Below are 24,651 nucleotides of genomic sequence, written 5' to 3'. Positions count from 1 at the left end.
CTTAACCTAAGGTTATTGTGCAAAAACCAAGAAAAATGCTTATTTGGGCCCTTTATTGGCCCCTTATTCCTAAACTATTGAAACCAAAACTCCCAAAATCAATCCCAATCTTTCTTTTGTGGTCATAAACCTTGTGTCAAAATTTCATAGATTTCTATTAACTTAAACTAAAGTTATGGTGCGAAAACCAAGAAAATGCTTATTTGGGCCCTTTTTGGCCCCTTATTCCTAAAATGTTGGGACCAAAACTCCCAAAATCAATACCAACCTTCCTTTTATGGTCATAAACCTTGTGTTAAAATTTCATAGATTTCTATTCACTTTTACTAAAGTTAGAGTGCGAAAACTAAAAGTATTCGGACGCCGGACGACGACGACGACGACGACGACGACGCAGACGCCAACGTGATAGCAATATACGACGAAAATTTTTTCAAAATTTGCGGTCGTATAAAAAGAAAATGTAGCATGATTGCAAATGAGACAACTCTCCACAAGAGACCAAATGACACAGAATTTAACAACTATAGGTCACCATACAGCCATTAACAATTAGCAAAGCCCATACTTCATAGTCAGCTATAAAAGGCCCCAATCTTATCCTCAATTGAGCAGAATTTTAATTTGGAGATGCTGAGATTATTACAATGTAACAACAGCAGACCATACCAGTCACTAAAGCATAAGGTTTAAATTTCAGTATATGGTTAAATTTAATAGGAATTTTGTTCATCTCCCAAGGACCTGTCAACACTGAGGTTGTGATCTTCAACCAAACATTTACCACCTCCAAAATACAAGGCATTTTACATTTTTGCCAATCTAAAAATTAAAATGGTTTATGATACGTATAAAAAGTTATGGGTTTAATTTACCCCCTATGAGTATTGATCTTAGAACAGAAAACACATCGAATGGTCATTTTGGCCGTGGTCTTAACATTTTTTAAACAAACCTTCGGTACTTTTGCATATTTTCCAGTTCGAGTATCACGAATCAATGACATGTCTAAGGATTCCATCTCCTAAAACAAAAAGAGAATAATTATTAACTTTAATATTATAAAAACATCTGTAATATTGCACTTGTTTCTTGGTCAGCAGAGTCCATAGACAAAAATTGTCTTTTTTTTAATTTAGATCTAAACATATCAGTAACTGCTGGTAGTCCTTTGTTAATTTATATGTCATTGTCATTTTGCTATGTTTCTTTTGTTATCTTTTCTGACATTGGACTCAGACTTCTTTTAAACTAAGTTTAACTGTGTGTTTTGCTGTGTGAATTTTTATTCTATGCAGACTAGAGGTAATGGGGAGAGTTGAGATCTCACAAACCATGTTTAACACCGACTTGTTGCGCCTGTCCCATGTCAGGACCCTCTTGCTTATGTTAGTCTTAAATTATGTTTTTTAATTTTAGTTTATTTACATTGTTTGGAGTTAGTGTGACACCCATTTTCACTGAACTAGTACACATTTCTGTTTAGGGGCCAGCTGGTGCAGGATTTCCTGGTTGTGTTGAAGACCCCTTTGGCTATTTCTGTCCTTTGGTCATGTTTATGTCTATTTGATACATTCCCTATTTCCATTCTCGATTTCATTTTATGACATTGGTATCACATATCGGATTAGAAGAAAATCTGTCTCACTAAGGTTCTTATTAGACAGTTTTGATAACTTGATTTGTTTGTTTGTTACTTCATGTCAAGTACATTAAATTTAATCCAGAATCAAAACAAATGAGAATGTTCTAAATTCAGTATATATAATGTTAATCAGATATAAATTTGTCATTTTTAAAAGTTTTTAAACTTTTATATAAAATGTTGATTTGATATACATAAGGCATTATTATTGGTTGACAGTTTTATAAATGAATGTTTGTTTAATCAAATACATCTCATATTTGGACATTTTCAGGAACTACTTTAGATCAACCTTTTATATTGAATACACAAACATTTATCTCCCCTTTTTACATGTAAAATAATAGAAAGTAGTCAACCAATTTACACACCATTAACCTTGAAATCAACCTCTTTAATTCTTTAATAAATACTAATCGTAAAATAAAACAGAAATCGTGCAATAGTTGACCCCAAAAAACTATCTTAGTTCCCTCTTGACAAGTTAAGTGTGGGTTAAGAATTTTCATTTCCTGCACTTCTCATGTTAAGTTGACAAATTGAACAGTTCCTTTATAGCACTGTGTCAAAAATGACTTTAGATGACAATGCTAGTTGTTTACATCTGCGTCTATTGGTTTTTGATGGATTGTTGTCTCATTGGCAAATACCCCACTTTAACTTATTTACATCAATACATATACAATTGTTTATTTTATAGAGGAAAATACAATAAAGTAAATTAATTGATGGAAGACTGGCCCATGTACATTTATAAACTAGAAGGAGACCAGTTAATTAGTAAAGTACAAACAAAAGTAGTCCCCCTAAGCATTTAGGATCTTTTTTAATCTGATTATTTTGTAACCAGAGGTTAAATATATATAGTTAATCAATGTGGTAAAAGACAAACTTTTATATTCCAAATAATTGGTTGTAATTTTGAGATGGTTATGAAATTACATAAATAAAGTAAAAAGTCCAACTTTCACTTTGATTTCAAAAGTCAGAAAGGTAAACAATCTTTTAATTAAGATTTTTTTCAATAAATTAAGAAGTACTGATAGCCCTGTGTGAATGTAACAGTAAATTTGGTCCGGTAGTAAAATTTGTCCTCCAGACTTTTTTTACTAGTTAATCAAGTCCATGTCCATGATTTTACTAGGAATATAAGTCCTAGGACAAATGTTCCTAGGAAAATAAGTCTATAGCTAGTAAATTATGTCTGGCACTTGTTTTCCTAGGGAAAATTGTCCCAAGACTTGTTTTTCTTATAGTTTTATTATATCATAAAACATATTACATTCATATTCACCTTTTAAAATTAAGGGCATGGACATTTTAACTTAGGACTATTAATGAGATGGACATGATTTCCTAGGAAAATTAGTCTGGGGACATGAATTTTATCAAAAATATAACTATGCAACTCTTAAACATTCCTAAAACATAACATTGAAATTTCCATGGTTTAAATGTAATTGAATTTATTATATGATTTTAAAGGACATGATTACCTAGGAAAATTAGTCTGGGGACATATATTACTAACATGGGACTAAATATACTAGTAAATTCTGTAACCATGGACTTTTTATACTAGTAATGTTTGTCCGCCCAGACATATTTTACCAGGACAAATTTATCACTTACATGAACAGTATGGTGAAATATCTGGAATCCATATTCTGGATCCCTGTTCCTGATTTTGATATAGTCTCAACATTTAAAATAATGGGCCAGGTGCAGAATTTTTGGTAGGGGTAAACTAACATGTATTACCATACCTTATTTTGATCTTTCCAGAACAGGATATAGCCATTGGGATCCACTTTCAATGTCACTGGGACCCCAATTGCACTGCTCTGAAAATATAAAAACAAAAACAGTTATGCTAGGAAACATAGCATAAGGTTCAAGGACAGACACATTAAATACAAATATTTTGTGCAAATGTTAAAAAAAAATAAAGTCAAAAACTTAAACATTCAATACAATTATTTCAAGAAAGTGTATAACAAATAAATATATGGTACAAGTGATTCAATAAGGTGCAAAAATGGAAAATATAATGTATAAGCCTGTTGTTCAGTGGTTAGACCATCAGTTTTACAGTTTTAATTGTTTTACACTAGTCATTTTGGGGCCCTTTAAAGGTTGCTGTTCGGAGTGAGCCAATTCAAGGCCCCATATTGACAGCCGCACTTTGACTAATATGTATAATGGTTTACTTTTTATACAATGTAACATGGCTGGAGAGTTGTCTCATTTGGCACTCATACCACATCTTCCTATTTATATGTAGAAATGTTTCAATTAACTGTACTAACTCTTACAGAAAAAAGTATTTAATTAATACAAATTAAAGGATTTCTAACTGGATTACATGTATCATACTTATTACTAGTCTTTATTCCCTCTTTTTAACCAGGTGCTCCACAGGGCGCAGCTTAGTTTATATGACCACAGAGGTTGAACCCTGAACAGTTGGGACAAGTATGGACACAACTTTCAAGCTTGATACAGCTCTGAATTTGGATTATGATCAAATTTTTGACATAATATGAGTTTCTGACACAAAACAAATGTCAAGATCTTACAAATCTATTGTGCAATATTGTGAAATTAAAGATTTCTTCTTCAAACTTTTCAAAAATTTGGAAAAAAAATTGAAAACTGCTACCACCCCCCTTTTTTGGCATTTAGTCCAAAACCTGATATTTCTTTATACATAATTTACAAGAAGTGTAAGGGAGGTAAATCAGAACATACTCAACATTGTATGTTAAATGTTTTTGAATTACCTCCCTTACACTGCTTTTAAATTGTCTTTTAAATTGTCCATTGACCAGAAAAACCTAGTGTTCCCCCTTTTTTGGCCCTATTGTCCCTAATTCCAAAATTGAGCAATAGCCCCCAAAATCAATTCTCACCATCCCTTCATGGTATGGAAACTTCTGGTATAATTTCAAAGAGATTCATACACTTAAACAAAGGTTATTGTTTGAAAACAAAAATGCTTATTTTTGGCCCACTTTTTGGCCCGAAACTATTGTGACCACAACCCCCAAAATCAATTCCAACCTTCCTTTAGTTGTATTGAACCTTCTGGTAAAAATTCATAGAGATCCATTCACTGAAACAAAAGTTATTGTCAGGAAACAAAATGTGTCTTCGGACGACGCAGACGATGACGACATGATACCATTATACAATGCAAAATTTTTGTTTGCGGTCATATAAAAACAAATGCAATGACAAAAGACACAGCAATAGAACATTCAAGTGTGCTCAAATAACAATCGTTTCGTACAGAAAAAGCCATATTTTTGTCCATCTGATGAGGTAAGCCTTTTCCAACTGATTTTTATAGTTCGTTCTTATGTTGTACTGTTATACCACTGTCCCAGGTTAGGGGAGGGTTTGGATCACGCTAACATATTTAACCCACCACATTATTTATGTATGTGCCTGTCCCAAGTCAGGAGCCTGTAATTCAGTGGTTGTCGTTTGTTTATGCGTTACATATTTGTTTTTCGTTCATTTTTTTTTTACATAAATAAGGCTGTTTGTTTTACATTGTCTTATCGGGGCCTTTTATAGCTGACTATGCGGTATGGGTTTTGCTCATTGTTGAAGGCCGTACAGTGACCTATAGTTGTTAATGTCTGTGTCATTTTGGTCTTTTGTGGATAGTTGTCTCATTGGCAATCATACCACATCTTCTTTTTTATATGGTAAATACATCTTATTAAAATAACTTCTTAGTTTTCCATTCCAAAGATATCCACATGTATTGATATTTCAATAAGATTGAGAAAAATAGTGAAGCTTTATTATGATTGTCTTCATAAGGAAACATTCTCATGGGGAATATCTTATCAAAAATATTATCTTTTTATATCATTGTTAGTTTTATCTTATCATACATTAAGCCTCAATTTGAGGAGATTATATTTTTTTTTAAATTCTGTCCAGTTATGTCAACTGATTGAGCAAGCTAGCTTAAACTAGAAGAAATCTTTTACAGCTGATTGCATTGAGTGTGTAGGTTATGGTAATATCTTTTATTAGCTTGCTTGCTAGCCGTCAGACTAGTCTACTCTTAAAGGAACGTTACCTAATAATGACTTCACAGTTCAGCTAGCAAGCAAGCAAACCAAAGATATTACCTTTACCTGCACACTCAGTACAATCGGCTGTAAAATAAAAGAAGAATGTATCTAAGGATACAAATGCCCCAACTCACGTTTGCTTAAATGTGAATATACTATTGGAATGGAGGGAAGGAAGGACAGGATAGAGTGGAAGAAAGAAGATGGAGGGACAGTCAAGGGTAACACTCAATGCCCCCTTTGCATATGGTGACTGGGCATACCAGGTGCTCCACAGGGCACAGCTTTATACGACCGCAGTGGTCGAACCCTGAACAGTTGGGCAAATTTGGTCACATTATGTTCAAGCTTGATATTGTCTGAATTTGGACTGTGATAAAATTTTTGACATTATATAGGTTTTTGTCACAATATAAATGAGGTCAAAGATCTACCAAATCTATTGCACAATACTGTGCAATTGAAGATTTCTTCTTTAAACTTTTGAAAACAAGCAGTGTAAGGGAGGTAATCAAGTAATCAAACATAATTTTATATATAATAGTATTCTTTAAATTTTAATTGCATAATTACCTCCCTTACACTGCTTTTAAATTGTCTAAATTGTCCTTTAACCAGAAAAACTCTTGTTTTCCCCCTTTTTTGCCCCCAATTGATTCATGGTTTGAGCCATAACCCCCCCCCCCCCCCCCCAATAACCATCCCTTTGTAGTATGAAAACTTGTGGTATAATTTATTTCAGGAAGATTTACAAAAATGCTTTATTTGGACCCCTCATTTATTGAAACCCCCCTCCCACCTTGGAGCAAGAACCCTGAAACTCAATTCCAGCCTTTCCTTTATAGTTAGAAACTTTGTAGCATAATTTCAGAGAGATCCATTCACTTAAACCCAAGTTATTGCCTGTAATCTAGAAAAATGCTTCTTTTTTCCCCTTATTCCTATATGTTGTGGAATATTAACACCAAACTAAATGAAAGCCTTCCCTTTGTTATATGGAACCTTGTGGTACAATGTCAGAGAGATCCATACAGTTATTCATGAGTTATTGTCCCGAAACTACAAAAATGCTTGTTTTTGGCCCCTTTTTGGCCCTTAATTCCTAGACTGTTTGCCCCATAACCCTTAAAATAAATCTCAACATTCTACTATATGGTGTGAACATTGTGGTACAATATCAGAGCAATTGAAATACTTATACACAACTTATTGTCCTGAAACTAGATAAATACTTTGGGCTCCTAATTTCTAAACCGTTGGGACCGTAACCCCCAAAATCAATCCCAACCTTCCTTTTGTTGTTACAAACATTGTGTAGAAATTTTATCAATTTGTATTTACTTATACTAAAGTTATTATCCAGAAACCATCCGTCTTTGGACAACGCTGACGATGACGACGACGGACAACAACGACCCAGATGTGATACCAATATACAACCAAAAAGTTTTTAATTTTTGCAGTCGAATAAAAAAGTTCAAACTTGCTACAACTTTAAGCGCAATTCTCATGTGAGGAACTTTATGTCAGTGGTTCTCTTTTGTCACATCTTTATGTTATTTGCCATTTAGTTTTATTGGCAGAACTTTGATAGTGTCAGTTAAATTTATTACAACATTATAGGCTCAGCATTAGAAATTATGTATGAACAACTGCAGTGACTATAGAATTGAAGTCTTGCCCATAGGTGGATTTAGGGGGGGCCAGGGGGCCCGGGCCCCCCCCTTTTTGGGAAAAAATTTGGTTGCTTATATAGGGAATCACTGAAGCGTGACTGGAGCGGGCCCCCTCTTAGGTCAGTCAGTGGGCCCCCCCTTTTGAAAATTTCTGGATCCGCCACTGTTGCCAATGTACTTATGACTAACAAGAAGTGCAGAAAATCAAAATCACCGTGAAGGATCAATAGTTAGGCAGTGTTCTCACCAGGGTCTAATAGCATCATTTTTGTGGTGCTCTCTGAATAGATTATATAATAGAATGTAGTTTAAACATGGTGCTATAAATAAATGGAAACAGTTTATCCCAGGCCTAATAGCACCATTGGTGTGTTGCTATCTGAATAGATTATATATAATAGAATGTAGTACACATATTAAGGTGGTGCTATAATTATAAGGAAACAGTTCTATTTCGAAATCCAATGCATGATAGAATTTGACAATACCCTGAGTTAACACCTCCCACTGAATATATACCAATAGTATTTATGACAGTTTATATGAGTAGACACAATGCCGATATCATTACTAATAATTATGAAATAGAATACTATTCTTATATATTTATTAACAATGAACCTCCTTCAGGGCCCAAATAAATCTATATTGACATTTTTTTCCCCGTAACTTATGCTGTTCATGTTACCACTGCTAGAATATATATATTATAAAATAGAGGCCCAAAGGAAGCTGATACACTTAATAGATGCTAACTTTACAAAAATTGAGCATTCAAGTGTATATGTGAATGATGTATTGTTTAACCTGTATTATCCGACACACCGAGGTAGGGACCAGAAAATTTTTCAGATTTAGCAGAGTGTTGGAATACTCAAGATTTTTCCTGCAAGGATAGGCAAACTTTGGGACCAGGGTAATGTGTCAGTTAAAGCAGGATGTTGGAATACTCAGGTGTGGGATTAGGCAGTTTACACTGTATTTCAGTAAGAATCAGAGAGCCTCAGTGGCCTAGAGGTCTTCAGTGATCACTAGCCTCAATGAATATAAACCCCAAGGTTACAAGTTTGAACCCTGCTTATAGCAAGGTGCATTTGACTCTAATCTTAAAATAAATTGAATTTCCAGTTCACAGAAGTTATGTGTTTTTTAAGGTGCTATTATCATCCTACATTTTAAGGTTTCAGCTACTACAGAGGCTGTAGTATACAAAATGTCTTTAGAATGAATGACCAGATTTTGTGTAACAGTAATCAAGAGATGAATACAGGAGTCCATGCAGATTTTAGAAGAAATGAACACAGATACATTTCAATTGTGTATTTTTAAGTCAAATCAACATGACATGAGTGAGAAGATTTGTGAAATTTTATAAACATTAAATAACAACAAACTAATAGTTCAATGGATTTTTAACATTTCTGGTGTTAGAAAAACCTACTCTAAGACAGTCTGATAAACTTTGGTATACTTGTCACTCATAGCATTCTAAAACATACCATAATAAATGGAGATGTGTCTATCACTCAATGGGCAACAGATGCCCAAGGGTATGATCAATTCAACTTCCATAAAGGGGTATAATTCAAGAACAATTAAAGTGACGCCACCACATCTCAAACTTGATCTATGTTTTGTGGTAATAAGCATTGCGTAAAGTTTTATAACATTATGTGGAGGCAAACTTAAGTTAGAGAACAGAATCCAATTTTGAGACAGAAAGGATAAACAGACAAGGGTAACATTAAATCCCCCCCTAAAGCGGGAGCATAGTAGGATTTGTTGAATATTGTAAGTGTTGAATAAAACAGCAAGAGAGCCGTGGTGTAGTGGTTAGTGCATTGGCCTACTAACACAAAGGTTCCTGGTTCGATTCCCGTTTGGGATGAAAATTTCAGGAACTCAATTTTTGGCTCTCCCTTGACACCATCTGCGAGTATGGTCTTGAGGAAACAATGATAGTCCGTCGGAAGGGGACGATAAATGGCTGACCTGTGTTAAGAGAGAGCCATATCTCTTGCACGTTAAAGACACCCTTGTAGATTTCGAAAAAGAGTAGGCTAATGCCGCTACAAGGCAGCACTGGTACCTGCAAAGTGGAAAGGGATTAATATAAGTTGCAAAACTTGTTTCCCAATCCACTATAAATAAATATGTTTAAACTAAACAGCAAGACAGAGAGACAGAGAGAGAGAAAGAGAGAGAAAATGTAATAATACAAACTAATTGGCTTTTACAAATAATGGTACATTATACATGTACATGTACATAGGAAAAGATAATGAGGTAGATTCCCTCTGTGCAACACAGGAAGAGATCAGCAATCAATAAAAAAAAATATCCCCTTGTTTTATCCAAAAAACTATATATGAAATGACTGTATAAATGTCAACTTATGACATATATTTCAATACTAATCATCAAGGTTGTTTGACATTTAACTAATGAAGTAAAACCAATTATCCAAATAATTGTTCTTGTATATATGTCACAAGGCTTGTTTGATTTTATACCTTCTTTTTTTTTTGTGTTCTAAATTATTGCAGATGTAATCATGTTTACTAGTTTTTGTGGTCAACTAAACAAAATCTGTTCATGACTCCAGTGGTGTTTGAGGTTTCAAATTAAAGCCAAATCTGCATGAAGTTAAGCCCTTAATTAACTATTGCTTCAGAATATATAGTAATTACCAGTACTACATTTCAAAATCTATACTATGGTAGACTGAGGACTATCACATTATCAAGTTAAGCGAATCTGGGTCAAAACCCTAATTTGATAATCATATATACATGAATTTCAAAAATATAATGAACATGTGTACCAAGTTTCAAGTTGATGTGACCACTTTATTCTACCTACAACCAAAACTTTTACCCAATATGTGAGGGACTAAGGCTCAGAAAAACAAAAGGATGAAAGGATGGATGCATACAGGAAAACATAACCCCTTGCTATTGAAGGATTGTAGGGGAAAAAGTCACAGGGGAAAAAGTCACAGGAAAAAAAGTCTCAGGAAAAAAAGTCACAATAAATATTTTTGTATGAAAAATGTCATATGATCTGCATATATATATTGGTGAAAAAAAAGTCATACATTTTGTATATATTTGTATCTGTTCATTTGCTTATTGTCTGTGTGTGGGTTTTTTTTCTGCTGTTCATGTGCAAGTATGGTTTTGTGTTTCTTGTACCCCATATCCTTTTTTTTATTATAAAATTTAGAATGGAAATAGGGAATGTGTCAAAGAGACAACAACCCGACCATAGAACAGACAACAGCAGAAGTTCACCAACAGGTCTTCAATGTCATTGTAGAGGATTTTTTTTTGTAATGTTACTGATATATGTTTTGTTGTAATTATTTTTGTTTCATATCTTTTTAAATTAGAAGCGAATTAGACAGCTTAGCATATGTTTCTACAAAAGCAAAAGAAAACCTGTACAAGCTCGAGAACTGATACATGTTTTGTTGTAATTAGTTTTGTTTCATATCTTTCTTGAATGATGCTAGTTAGACAGGTCTTATGCTCTTTGGAAATTACACTTAAAATCGCAAAGCAAAAGAAAACCTGTACAATTTCGTGTATTGATATAAAAAAAGAAGATGTGGAATGATTGCCAATGACCCAACTGTCCACGAGAGACCAAAATGACACAGAAATTAACAAATATAGGTCACCTGTACAAGCTCGTGTACTGATATACATGTTGAAGTTCTTTTTGTTTCATATCTTTTTTTTATGTATGACCTGTTGATAAGATGGGGCATAAATCTACATTTGGATAAAGAAAAATGTCTGCATATAAGAGATAATGTAATTAAACCATCAGTGGCTCTTCAAAATATTAATTTTTTGTGTTGTTCCACTTACTCATAAAAGAAATAAAATATAACTTGCCAAAAAATCTATGTGCAAAAAAACTTTTTGATAAATGTGGTTTAAAAACTGGAGTGAGTTCAAATAATTTAAACAAAACTACAAGATATAGCTACTGGACAATGTATTATTGGTGATCCTTAAAATATGCATGGGTAACTGTGTATACTGTTATGTAGAAATTTTCACACTTGGGTAATTTCATTTGTTTTGAACTAAATTACGTAACATGCATGAAGTCATGCATTTTTCTTTATTTTTTACACAATTACGAAAAAATGCAGACAGCTATTGATTAAGTGGAATTAAATTTGTAAAGGCAAAAAGATAATACAAAGACAGGTAGACCAGTTTAGGAGTACATGTAAAAAAAAAGTCAGCTATTCAACTAAGTCATTCAAAGTTCAGACACTGTTATTTTAAACTGATCTTTCCTTTACTCTTACATTTTTGTATACAAGAACAAAAGCATAACACGGATAAAAACCGTGTTATTGTATGGTCTGGATTTAATAAATAAAACCTTCCTGGGGGAGACTCATGTTTAAATTATCAAAATGTTTTCTTTAAACAAGTTTTTGACAAACTTTCTACAAAGAGTCAATGTTTTATCTTTCAATGAAAAACTAAATAGCATAATTTGTAATCTTACTAAGATCACATGTAGACTTTAAAATTTAAAAGCAAGCCAACGGGTAAATAAGCTTTCCATGTGCCGCAAGCTAATTATAGCAATCACTCAAGTAGAACCTGTATTAGTAAATATTCATCTTCAAATATGTAAATAATCATTTTAAGAATTAACTGTTTATTTCAAATGTCTGGTGTCGGGAGGAATTTTCTGATTTGTGAGAAAACAAATAATATAAAGTTTAGAACAAATAAACCATTTTCTTCTACAAAAAATATTTTATGGATTCCGTTAACACTTTTGATAGTACCTCTCTGAACCTCCTATAATTTTGATGCAGCTAAACAACATTAAAACAACAGGTGCATCAAGCAGTCAGCAAAAAGACTGAACAAAGACCGCAGGCAATATCTATGTTATATTTACATCATCAAACAAATCAATTTTCTCTCTGTTAAGCTTTTATTCAATTTTTTTTCATTTAATCCACAATTAGTCTTCTGCACTGATTTTAATTAATGATCTAATGAATTAAGTTGAAGATCATGTTTATATCAGTTATTTCAATTTAATGGCTTGTAATGGCACATAACAAAAAAATGGTGTGATTGCCAATGATATAACTATACACCAAAGACCAAAGGAAAAAGGATGTAAACAACCATAGGTCGCTGTATATATACGGCCTCCAACAATGAGATACCTAATACTCTATATATTTAGTTTATACATGTCAAAAGGCCCTTGGATAACAAAATGTGAGGCAATCAAAATAGAATTACCTGGTGTAATGCAGTTAGATCAAATTTGTAACTGTTACCAATTCATCACTGTAGTTTATTCAAAAGGCAGAAACACTACAAATTGTTCATGTATTATAAGCCAGTCAAGGTCGTTAAAAACTTCCATTTGTTGATTGTTCATGCAGTCAGGATGTAAATGAATAAAAAAACATGCATGTAAAGAGTAGGTTCTACAAAATGCATTGGCGGATCCAGGGGGGGGGGGTGTTCCGGGCGTTGGAACACCCCCTTTTTTTTGGCCGATCAATGCATTTGAATGGGGACATATAGTTGGAACCCTCCCTTTGTCCTGTGTTGGGAACCCACCCTTTTTAAAATGGCTGGATCCGCAACTGAAATGGGTTGACAGCATACAACAAGGCCTCAGATTTAATGGCCCTTAATAACACTTAGCTCACTCAGTTGAGTTGACGGAAAAAGACAAGATAACTATTATTTTCTACTTCCATTCACCAATGGAGTCAATGCAATAATAAAGAGAACATTGACATGGATGAACAAGTTTTAGAACTGTGTTTTACTACACAATATATTCTACATGTAATTTAACATGAATGTAGCTGTAAATGTAGTACCCAATTGAAATGAGAAATACAACAAAGGGACATAACTCAGAAAATCAAGATGTTGAAAAGACTAAGTTATCCGCAAGCTGCAAATCATACAGCAGTCCGTGAATTCGCCGTTTCAGAATCTAATGCATCCTGGGTAATATTTTCAAAAGTGTACACCAAAACGTCCTGATTGGTTAAAAATGTCATAAACAATGGAAATTTAACCAATGACGTGACGTTATTTTCATTTTGGTGTACGAACAATGAGATTACCCATAGTCCTCTAGTTTCTGAAAAGGCGAATTTATCAGATTTTTAAAACTAACCCATAAACTGCACTTGAATATTTCAAATTGTGTCTTCAATAATTAGCTCATGTGCTATTTGCATTTTGCTTTATTTACACTGATAAAACAGGTAGTACAGTTAGAGCAACAGTCAAACTACTAGCTGTTCAAAGACAAAGAAATACCATTCATCTTCCTAGATAGACAATCATAAACATCGAAAAAAAAAATAATCCCCAAATGGTTGAATTAATACTGGCTTTGGTCTCAATTAAAATTGCTATTGATTTTTTTTCTATTTGTGAGCATAAAAATCATATAAACTGAGAAAAAATAGAAAAGTATTGTCTTTCAAATGTCAAATCATCACTGCCAAGGTTAACCATACATAATTCTGTTTGTTATAGTTCGATATCAAAATTTGATCTATGAGTAAACCTAACAACTGTTTAAGTAACAAAATAAATTTACTACACATACTTCGAGATGTCTTGCTTCACTTTGAGAGTCCTCTCAATATTTTTTCAGATTTACCAAAGTAACCACCCATGAACTTTTTGATACAGCAGGTGACAATTTTTTTAAACTTTTAATAAAACAATGACATACCAAAATATTGGTTAACATGAGTTTGGTATTTGTGGTAACTTGATGCTGATGCTATCATTGAAATTAATTTACTAATGTTTCTCCAAACTATAGGTTAATTTGAAGTTGTCTATAACCCATATTATATACCACATAGTAAGCTTTAAAAAATACCAAATGTAAAACAATTCAAAGAAAACGCACAGCCTAATTTAAGTATGAAACAATAAAAAAAAATATGGCATACATCAACAAAAGACAACCACTGAATTACATACTCTCGACTTGGGACAGGCACATACAGAATGTGGCAGGGTGAGCATATAGAATGTGGCAGGGTACACATATATGCTGGTGGTAGCACAACCTCTCCCAACTGTTACCTGCGACTGTGCATTTGTCATGCAAATATATATATATATATATATATAGATGTATTATATGTTTGCTTGGTTGTTTTCATTCATACATTTTGTATTTACCAACTCCAAGCTAATAATTCTTGAAAGTGGCTCTGGCTAATGCTAATTTGAATTCTTTAATTGTGATTTATTGATCATTACATTTAGATATATTGATAGAAAGATCATCATTGTAGATGTGATATGATTGCCAACGAGACAACTATCCACCAGATACCAAACGAAGAGGAAGTTTTCAGGAATAGATTAATGTATTGCCCTTCAACAATGAACAACCATTCATTGTAATAATGATGAAAAAAGCTATAAATGTATGGCCCTTTCCAGATGGAAAATTTGTAATTGTGGGGGCAGAGAGGGTCAGTTGTGATTCAAATAGCATTTTTCTTTAAATAACATGTGGTTTTCAATTTGAGCAACCTGTATTTCTCAAACTTTACAGGTGTAAACAAAATTTCCTGGAAATATATATATAAGAGAAATCATAACTCTTTTACAATTACAACAATAATGAATTATACATACAAATGTATATCATATTTTCATGGTCTCATTCTATTGTCAGGAAACCTTCTATGTTGATATGTATCAACTGATTCTTTTCATTTATTAAAAGGGTTTTGTGTTTCAGATTTTCTGTTGTAGTAGTCCTTTTGTCCTTTATTAAAATATTTTTTTTCTTTCTACAACTGACTCATCAGGCCATTATATTTTCCTGGTGTAGTTGGGAGATCTTCCTGATCTTTTTAAAAAAAATAATGACATGCATGTATGTATAATGCTTTTGAATTTGCTGGTCCTATTACATTTGTTGCAAATCTTCCTGTAAGACTGGGGTCCATGGATATTGGATCAAAACAAATTTATTGTAATAAACTTTGTTCATTGTTGAAGGCCATTCAGTGACCTATTGTTGTCAATTTCTGTGTCATTTGGTCTCTTGTGAAGAGTTGTTGCATTGCCAATCACACCACATCTTCTTTTTTATAAATAATTATTTATTCTGACATAATGGATGTTGTGAACATTGATTGTTCTAAAATTCAGTTCCTTTCTATGTAAAAAGGGTGTTTGTCACTAAAATCAGCCTTATAATTTCCATTGACATCAAGCTTTTGTACATGTACAACACAGATTGTTAAAATCGGGATTTTTCTTTCATGATTAATTTGATCTGTAACTGATTTTTTTCGAAGTCGCCAATGAATTAGCACCTTATACAATAAGATTTGACAATGTTAATATCATCTACAAGTAGTGTTCTTTTTTTTAATTAAAAAGACCAAGCAGTTATCTCCCCTGGGCATAATAGACGCACAGTTATATGATGCTGTATTGCTTAATGTGATGCCATCCGATTTTCTTAAAGATTGTGTTATGAATGTAATGTGTTCATTTCTAGGAAAAAAGATAGTATTTCAAAATTCTTGTTTACCAGGATGCTTTATAAAATTTGTTCAAGGAAAATGAATCTACAGTAACCTTATTAATATTGCAATTGCATGTATATGTATCTTTGAATCAAAAACAATTATATTATCCCAATTAACTTCAAATGATTTAATAATGGGCCAGGTTATCATTTGATTTATATTTTTCACAAATTGCTTGCATCAAACCTTTTAGGCTTTTTCTTGTGGTTCATAAAAATAATCTTGTGACCTGATCTCTTGAACATGGATTTGAACAAATAGTTGCTTGAATTATGTCATTTGGTCGCTGGTGGATTGTTTTCTCATTGGTAATCATTCAACAACGATTTATCATTACACTGTATATCAAAAAGCAATTATGATCAATGAATTACAATTAAAGAATTCATATTAGGTTTCTCAAGAATAACTATCAAGAAATCCATCTTGAAGTTGGTAAATTATATCAAATTTTTTTTTATTTTTCACTTTCTATTGATTACTTTTCTTGGTTTTAAAATGCATTTCTTATACATGTGATTGTCTTTCCTTCATTGAAAAAAAAGATTTTGTTGGAGGCTGGCTATTATATTATGGCTCCATGGTAAGAATGAAGTATAACAACTCTTGATGGCGTCAGGAAAATTAACAAAGGGATAATTTAAACTTCACAGCTTGGAACTCATGGTTTAATAGCTTCCTTACGAGCGGCAACCCTCTATCAAGGATATCATCATAGGAAATACAAGCCTTGTAATATCCCATCAACAGGGCGATATATATACACCATGTTAATGGGCTGCTGGAATGTTGCTACATAGACACATAAAAATGGAAAGTTCACAATTTGGAAGCTTAAAATCATCTTTTTTGTCTTAAAACAGTTTGTTTTCAAGAGACCCTCATTGTCAATTTCTAGAGTTAAGCCTAGAGATGAGGCAGACTTTACCACATCTGTTGTATCCTTTATCTCAAGCTAGTTGGGATAGATGCGTTCAAAATACAAAAATGTAGTCAACAACTATTGAATTATTTAACAAGTCAGAGTGAACATCATCTACATAGCAGAAAGTAAAGTTGAGGGATCCATACTGTTTATTTTTACTATTCATTTTTCCAACGAAATTCTTGTATGAAGTCAGTCTGATGTGAATAAAGGAATAAGTCGGCAAGTCCTCAAAAAGAAGTGTCGTCTCTAATAAACATATATAGAAAAGAAGAAAAAAAGAAAGATCTCAAACTAGAGATGTACATCAGTTAGCACTACCTTATTAATTTTATATAAATAAAAAGCAAAACCAATTGAAGAAAAATACTAATACTACATTGTACATGTACTAGGCAGATGTTTTCATAAAGAAAGGTAAAAGATAGATTGTAAACAATTTTATCCTATTTATCACATATATACATCCATGTATGTTGTCTTTAAATCAAATAATTAGCAATAGCAAATAGAAATGTATCCTTTTAGCTGATGACCATATTTGGAAATTACTTATACATGTATCAGATAAATGCTTGTTAACTGATTGCTAGAAGAATTAAACATTTGTTTAAATACTATGATGGATGCAAAAGAATACCTCAAAAATGTAATAGTTTGTCAATTTAAGCACTTCAGAATATCAATAAATGAAAAATGTACATAGTCCATGAGACAGCGACCAAATGACACCTACATGTATAATTTGACTACAATAAGACAACTGATGAGCGAGGGGGTGGGGTGTAGGGGCTAGTGATAACCAAGTTATCAATTCATGTAAGTTAAAGTACTAACTGAATGTTTGCAATAGTGAATACAAACAATGTTCACCCTTTGTAAACTCTGCATTGATGTATAGCATGTATAGACAAAAATACTGAAAACTAAATCAAACAGACACATTTTAAAGTTTCAATTAACCTTTTAATCTGTAATCATCATTTATGATGACAAACATTTAATGTCAATGTCAGTGTATGTAATTAGTAAATCCTCAGGGCAAAAAAATCACTGAACTGGTAGTACCAGTTGGTAGTCAGACAGACCCTATGATAATTTCTCCACTTTGATGACCCTTAAATCTTATTTCTATTTATTTGATGTCATTTCACTTCTTTAAATGATAGATATGTTATATTTCCAATAATTTAACAAACAGTGGCAATCCCCACCTAAACATTATCAGTCGGAGGCGTGGATACCGAGCACTTAGCATCTTCATCACTGATAACAGTCACTTGTCGGATAACAGACTTACCTCATCCCATTTTATAAATTTGTTGCCCTTAATCAAACATTCTGGGACGATAATTGGTCTCAGCTGAACTACATGGACACCTGGTTTGGCTCCCGCCATCTCTCTTGTTTACAAAATCCTTCTGTCCATTTATTTCCTACACATGACACGCTTATTTTCTCGGTCAGGGTAAAATAGGTAGTTCCTGTTTACGTTCAATTAAAATTAGCCTCCAACGGATTTAGAATTAACGACAAATAAGATAGTCCAATATTTATTCTCCAAAATGTGACATAACATCGAATTGTTTAGTCTAACGATCTAATTAGTATCATTCAACTAATGGTTCATTCCATTTTCCGATTCAGATGTCACATGACGTGTGTTTATTAACAAGTAGCAGGTGCGCGAAAATTAAACGGGATATGTGTACAAAGTAGTTGAAAAATTACTAGGAATTAGGCAGCAACCATTTGATTTTCTGGGGGGGCTATGGTTTTTTTTTCCGTACAAACTTTTTTTTTCGCCTCCGGCGAAAATCAATCTATTTTTTTCGCGACAAGTCGAAAACAATCTTTTTCTTTCAATTTTAGCATTACATATAGTGGCAGCTGAGGGTGAAACAAACAATATTTTTTTCTCCAAAAACTGGAAACAAACTTTTTTTTCCAAAAAAAACCATAGCCCCCCCCCCCCCCCCCCCCAGAAAATCAAATGGTTGCTGCCTTACTATCAAGCATCTAAGATGACATTTCCACCTAGCGACCACAATACTGGTATGCATGCAATTATTGTCGTCAAAACTTCTATATATTTTCTGGGATTATTATACTACACGGCCAAAACTCGGCTAACCGAGAGATTGGTCGATTAATCTATGTATGCGGCTATATCGGCGGTTGGTGTTAATCGGTTTGGCTAAAGTCTGTTAATCAGGTGTTATCGAGAAAATCATTGAAAGTTCAGCATGTTTCATTGTATAACTTTTAAAATATATTGTTATCATAAAAATTCATGTCTAACAAAACAATTCTATGTACTGAATACAGTGGTGTAATTATTATTTTTCTATCATCTTCGATGTACGATCTATAAAATGAAAAGGCGGGTAACTCATCAATAAATTTATACACATTTTACACACACATAAAGTACACAAAATGACACGTTGGTTGAATTTACTTGCATGCAATAATTTGAACATCGAAAAAAGACAGGCATTATGTTTGTTAACCATATTGATATCATTGTGTGAAAAATCTACACGAAAATCTGTATTTTTGGTAACATAAATCAATCTTCATTTAAAATCTGATCTGTTAATGGATCGGATGTATAAAACCCGGTCTGTTAATTGGTCTGTTAAGAGTTATGAATGGCCAATAAAGTATAATTTTATTGCTATATTGGGTGTGATCGGATCAAATGGGTAGGCTCAAGACGAGCGGCTCAAATATACGGAAACAGTACATGGGCAAAGAAACATAAAATATACGGAAACAACACATGAACAATGAACAATTTAGACAATGGAAATTGAAAATTGATAAAAATGGTTTCAAAAAGTGTAATATTGTAGTAATAATAATTTCATCCAAGAATGGTCGCATATATATCATGTGGATTCTGTTTAATTGTCATGAATGCCACCAATTTGTCATCTACATTGGTAACCAGTATATAAATCAGAGATAAACGTCGTAATGTAACTCAACATCAGTAAGTAAAATATATTGGGATGCTAAAATATAAAGAATAGAGAAAGAATAATGAGTAAGATAAATAAAATGGAAAGAAAAGTGACATAAAAATTTAAATAGCACAGAAATAAACAACACCCCGATCCGGACCCTCGTGGTATACACGAGAATCTGGATGGAGACGCAGAATATAGAATAATAGATAAGAATAGTAGAGACTGATGCATTGCTAAAAAAAGAGAGAACAAATAATAATTGTTTAAGAATACAGACATGAAACCCCTGAGTGTTGAAACAGTAACGGATTGCGATGTACTCATATTGGTGACAAATGCTAGAAGTTTACATGTGTAGTTTTCCTCTGCACTTATATAGAAAGGAACTAAATGGAATGGAATGAGTTAAAACTTAAGATAACCATATGTAGCTACATTCGCTCCTTTCCATTTACTTCTTTAGAATGATTTGTAAACAACATATGATTAAGTAATAGAAGAAAAGAATCAATTGGATGATTCTGACGAATTAGGATTTAACGTCCAGTGAAATATCATGTGCATATGAGAAGACAACACATTATATGTACTCTGTGCTGTATTAGAAAGACACTTTCAGTCGGATTTGAGAACGTGCTACTCTGAACAGACACGCACAAAAAAGGCTGATTGAAAACGTTAATAATAAATGCATACATATTACAGCGGCCAATCCATAGACACATCCTTCAATAAAATGCAAAGAAAGTCAACATAAAAATGCTCTTACTATAGAAGGATACTGTTGCACCGTATTCAGTGTCATTTTTTTTTTTACTCAAGAACATCTCATTCTTAACTTTTCCAATGGGAAAATATAAAGGTAGCAAAACTATTGTCGTGGCTAAATAACTCTTAATTAACTGACACAATTTCAATTGTCCAACCCATTAACAGACTTTATTCCCATAAGTTTCACTAAAACGTGGTATTATTCACGTTATATTACAATTATGAAATATTTACTAATGTCAATTTATTTTTTAGAACCAAAGTACTATTTTGTGTCCTTTAAATGATATCTAAAATTGTTTGTTTCGCCTTTTATTAATAAAATTGCTATGCGTATAAGCATAAATTAAACATACTTGCGCGACGCCTTTTAGTTTTGCTGAAAACTGCGCAGACTATGAAATGTTTTACAGGTGGAAAATGTTCTATGATAGATATCATTTTGTCAGACACGTCTCTTTTTTTGATTTGGTTTTATAATATGCCAAAAATCTGTATATTAAATAGAGTTTAACATTAAATTGTGCGTTTTACTATTAACAGACGTATAACCAACCCGATTAACAGACCAATTGCCCATATAGCCACATACTCAATATAGATTAACCGGCCAATCTCTCGGTTAGCCGAGTGTCGGCCGTGTACTAGTAGTATGATGATATAAGAGTCCAATATTTTATAATCATATAAAACCAGTGACATATTCTGGTATAACTTTCTGTCCTATCGGAGACTACTATAACACAGATGTTATAGTAGCGTTCAGGTCCTATAGCTCAAAAAGTTTTATGTACCGTGAAGGATTGTTTTACAGTTGAGATCAATATAGTCCAAGGATATCATGGCAAGAAACGATTTTTTTTTCGAATATTCCAAGAACAACGTCTGTCTTGTACTGAAAGATGTATAGTTTAAATTGTGCTGAAATTGTTCTGTTGAATTAGCAGGCTATTGGTACTTTACGGAACGGAACGGAACGGAACGGAATTTCATTTAAGGTATCCAAAGGGGGCATTTATCAAAATTTCGAAAAATCTTTAAAACAAAACAAACTTTAAAATTTCTGTGTTTTACGGTTTTCCATATACAAATAACACAAATGTATACTTAATCTCATCTTCACAGGTGAAATGTGTAATAATGTATAACATCGGGAAATATTCTGTAGATGAATATGTCGGATTGTCCTGATAAATTATCATGAAATTAACGCATTTGCAAGTCATGCATTATGATATCTAGACTGACCTCACGTCGTCCTTGATTAGAGACAGTGATCAAGTTGAATCTGATTTAAACTTTTTAATTTATTTTTCCGTTCCGTTCCGTTCCGTTCCGTTCCGCAAAGTACCAATTGCTCTGAGGAATTGGTATTTAACGGAAAAAACGGAAACAGACATCTTTAATGTAATTAAAGCAGTATGATAAAAAAAATTGTCTGACACCTCTTTTTGCATGAGTGGTATGTGTTTTAGATAGCATTTTCGACTTGATCAATAATAAAAAATTTAACACAAAGGCAGGTTACACAAAAAGTCTTTCTCCTTCCATCGGTAATTATATTTTAAAAAAGAGGCCTTCAACAGCCCGTTCCGACGATGATTAGAGACAGTGATCAAGTTGAATCTGATTTAAACTTTTTAATTTATTTTTCCGTTCCGTTCCGTTCCGCAAAGTACCAATTGCTCTGAGGAATTGGTATTTAACGGAAAAAACGGAAACAGACATCTTTAATGTAATTAAAGCAGTATGATAAAAAAAATTGTCTGACACCTCTTTTTGCATGAGTGGTATGTGTTTTAGATAGCATTTTCGACTTGATCAATAATAAAAAATTTAACACAAAGGCAGGTTACACAAAAAGTCTTTCTCCTTCCATCGGTAATTATATTTTAAAAAAGAGGCCTTCAACAGCCCGTTCCGACGATGATTAGAGACAGTGATCAAGTTGAATCTGATTTAAACTTTTTAATTTATTTTTCCGTTCCGTTCCGTTCCGCAAAGTACCAATTGCTCTGAGGAATTGGTATTTAACGGAAAAAACGGAAACAGACATCTTTAATGTAATTAAAGCAGTATGATAAAAAAAATTGTCTGACACCTCTTTTTGCATGAGTGGTATGTGTTTTAGATAGCATTTTCGACTTGATCAATAATAAAAAATTTAACACAAAGGCAGGTTACACAAAAAGTTTTTCTCCTTCCATCGGTAATTATATTTTAAAAAAGAGGCCTTCAACAGCCCGTTCCGACGATGATTAGAGACAGTGATCAAGTTGAATCTGATTTAAACTTTTTAATTTATTTTTCCGTTCCGTTCCGTTCCGCAAAGTACCAATTGCTCTGAGGAATTGGTATTTAACGGAAAAAACGGAAACAGACATCTTTAATGTAATTAAAGCAGTATGATAAAAAAAATTGTCTGACACCTCTTTTTGCATGAGTGGTATGTGTTTTAGATAGCATTTTCGACTTGATCAATAATAAAAAATTTAACACAAAGGCAGGTTACACAAAAAGTCTTTCTCCTTCCATCGGTAATTATATTTTAAAAAAGAGGCCTTCAACAGCCCGTTCCGACGATGATTAGAGACAGTGATAAAGTTGAATCTGATTTAAACTTTTTAATTTATTTTTCCGTTCCGTTCCGTTCCGCAAAGTACCAATTGCTCTGAGGAATTGGTATTTAACGGAAAAAACGGAAACAGACATCTTTAATGTAATTAAAGCAGTATGATAAAAAAAATTGTCTGACACCTCTTTTTGCATGAGTGGTATGTGTTTTAGATAGCATTTTCGACTTGATCAATAATAAAAAATTTAACACAAAGGCAGGTTACACAAAAAGTCTTTCTCCTTCCATCGGTAATTATATTTTAAAAAAGATGTGCTATTTAAGTACATTTGAGTTTAAAAACGAATGAAAAGTCATCGGTTCTTTCAAAGTTTATAACTAATGCATTACAGCAGTTTGATAATGTTGCATAAGCACATACATTTCATAAAAAAAAACATAATTTATTTCTATATATTGTTGTTTTGCATTATGAATTGCATGAACACCGGTATGCTTTATACCTATATTATTTGGATTAATCAAATCTACCTATGTCTATAGAAAAAAATGTTCACATTATGCATGATCACTGTATTCAAAGGACACTGGTTAACGTATGGTTAGATCAATCAAACATACATGTATTGCCATCCATGTTATTGAAATGACGGAACTAAGCTAGCATGCTGATGTCCAGATAAACATATTGCATAGATCCAAATATACGTATATCGATATGGAATTTATGTGATTTAAAAAATCTGCATTTTAGAGTGCCATGGATTTTAAGCTGAAACTATTCGTAATTTGAACAATCGTTTTGTGGGCACGGTCAAATTTGATTGATATTTAAGTACGCATTGCTTTTGCGCCAATTCTTAAAAGTTGTAGTTTTTCATTTGCGCCAAAAAATAAATATTGCTTCTGCGCCATTGTGCAGGTAAACTAATTAAAAAGTGAAAATATAGAAAATTTAAACAATATCTACGGACACACCAGCTGTCGTCAGGAGATAGGAGAAAAAAAACAGATTAAATACGGAATGCACCTCTAGAACCGAAATTTCCCGCTGATATTATAGTAAGACCTTTGCCTATAGGTTTTGTAACAGAACAGACTTTTAGTTTTTATAAATACTTTGATTAACAGCAGTTATTATTGTGGTTTTATGACTTTTAAGGAGTTACCATTTTTTATAGTGCTTTGATAAATCCGAAAATGTTTTAACAATTTGCAAACATTTTTTTATCATAGTGTAAACCAGTGTTTAATGCTCATATATTTATGAAGATATATTTTAAACATATGTTTTAATATTTATGAGACCTTGTTTCTAATATAAAATTGAGAATGGAAATGGGGATCACTGTTTCTAATCATCTTCGGAAGGCCCCTTTTTTAATTTATAA

General features: G+C 32.7%; 1 protein-coding gene across 6 annotated transcripts in view; it reads right to left on the bottom strand.

The window, feature by feature from the left end:
* LOC143068891 (1-phosphatidylinositol 4,5-bisphosphate phosphodiesterase classes I and II-like) overlaps positions 1 to 18,595 on the bottom strand; it is a 110,509-nt gene extending 91,914 nt beyond the window's left edge. For all 6 annotated transcript variants that reach the window (XM_076243238.1, XM_076243239.1, XM_076243242.1 and 3 more), the window contains exons 1-3: positions 18,240 to 18,595; positions 3,412 to 3,489; positions 956 to 1,024 (exon numbers count right to left, since the gene is read on the bottom strand). In XM_076243238.1, the coding sequence (XP_076099353.1) occupies positions 956 to 1,024; positions 3,412 to 3,489; positions 18,240 to 18,338 (246 nt within the window). In that variant the 5' untranslated portion in view covers positions 18,339 to 18,595. The remainder of the gene's footprint in view (positions 1 to 955; positions 1,025 to 3,411; positions 3,490 to 18,239) is intronic.
* Between the last annotated feature and the right edge of the window lie 6,056 nt (positions 18,596 to 24,651).

The sequence above is a fragment of the Mytilus galloprovincialis genome, chromosome 3, assembly GCF_965363235.1.
Source record: "Mytilus galloprovincialis chromosome 3, xbMytGall1.hap1.1, whole genome shotgun sequence".
Taxonomy (NCBI): Eukaryota; Metazoa; Mollusca; class Bivalvia; order Mytilida; family Mytilidae; genus Mytilus; species Mytilus galloprovincialis.
Note: the sequence above shows the minus strand (reverse complement) of the source record. Positions and strands in the feature narration are given on the sequence as shown.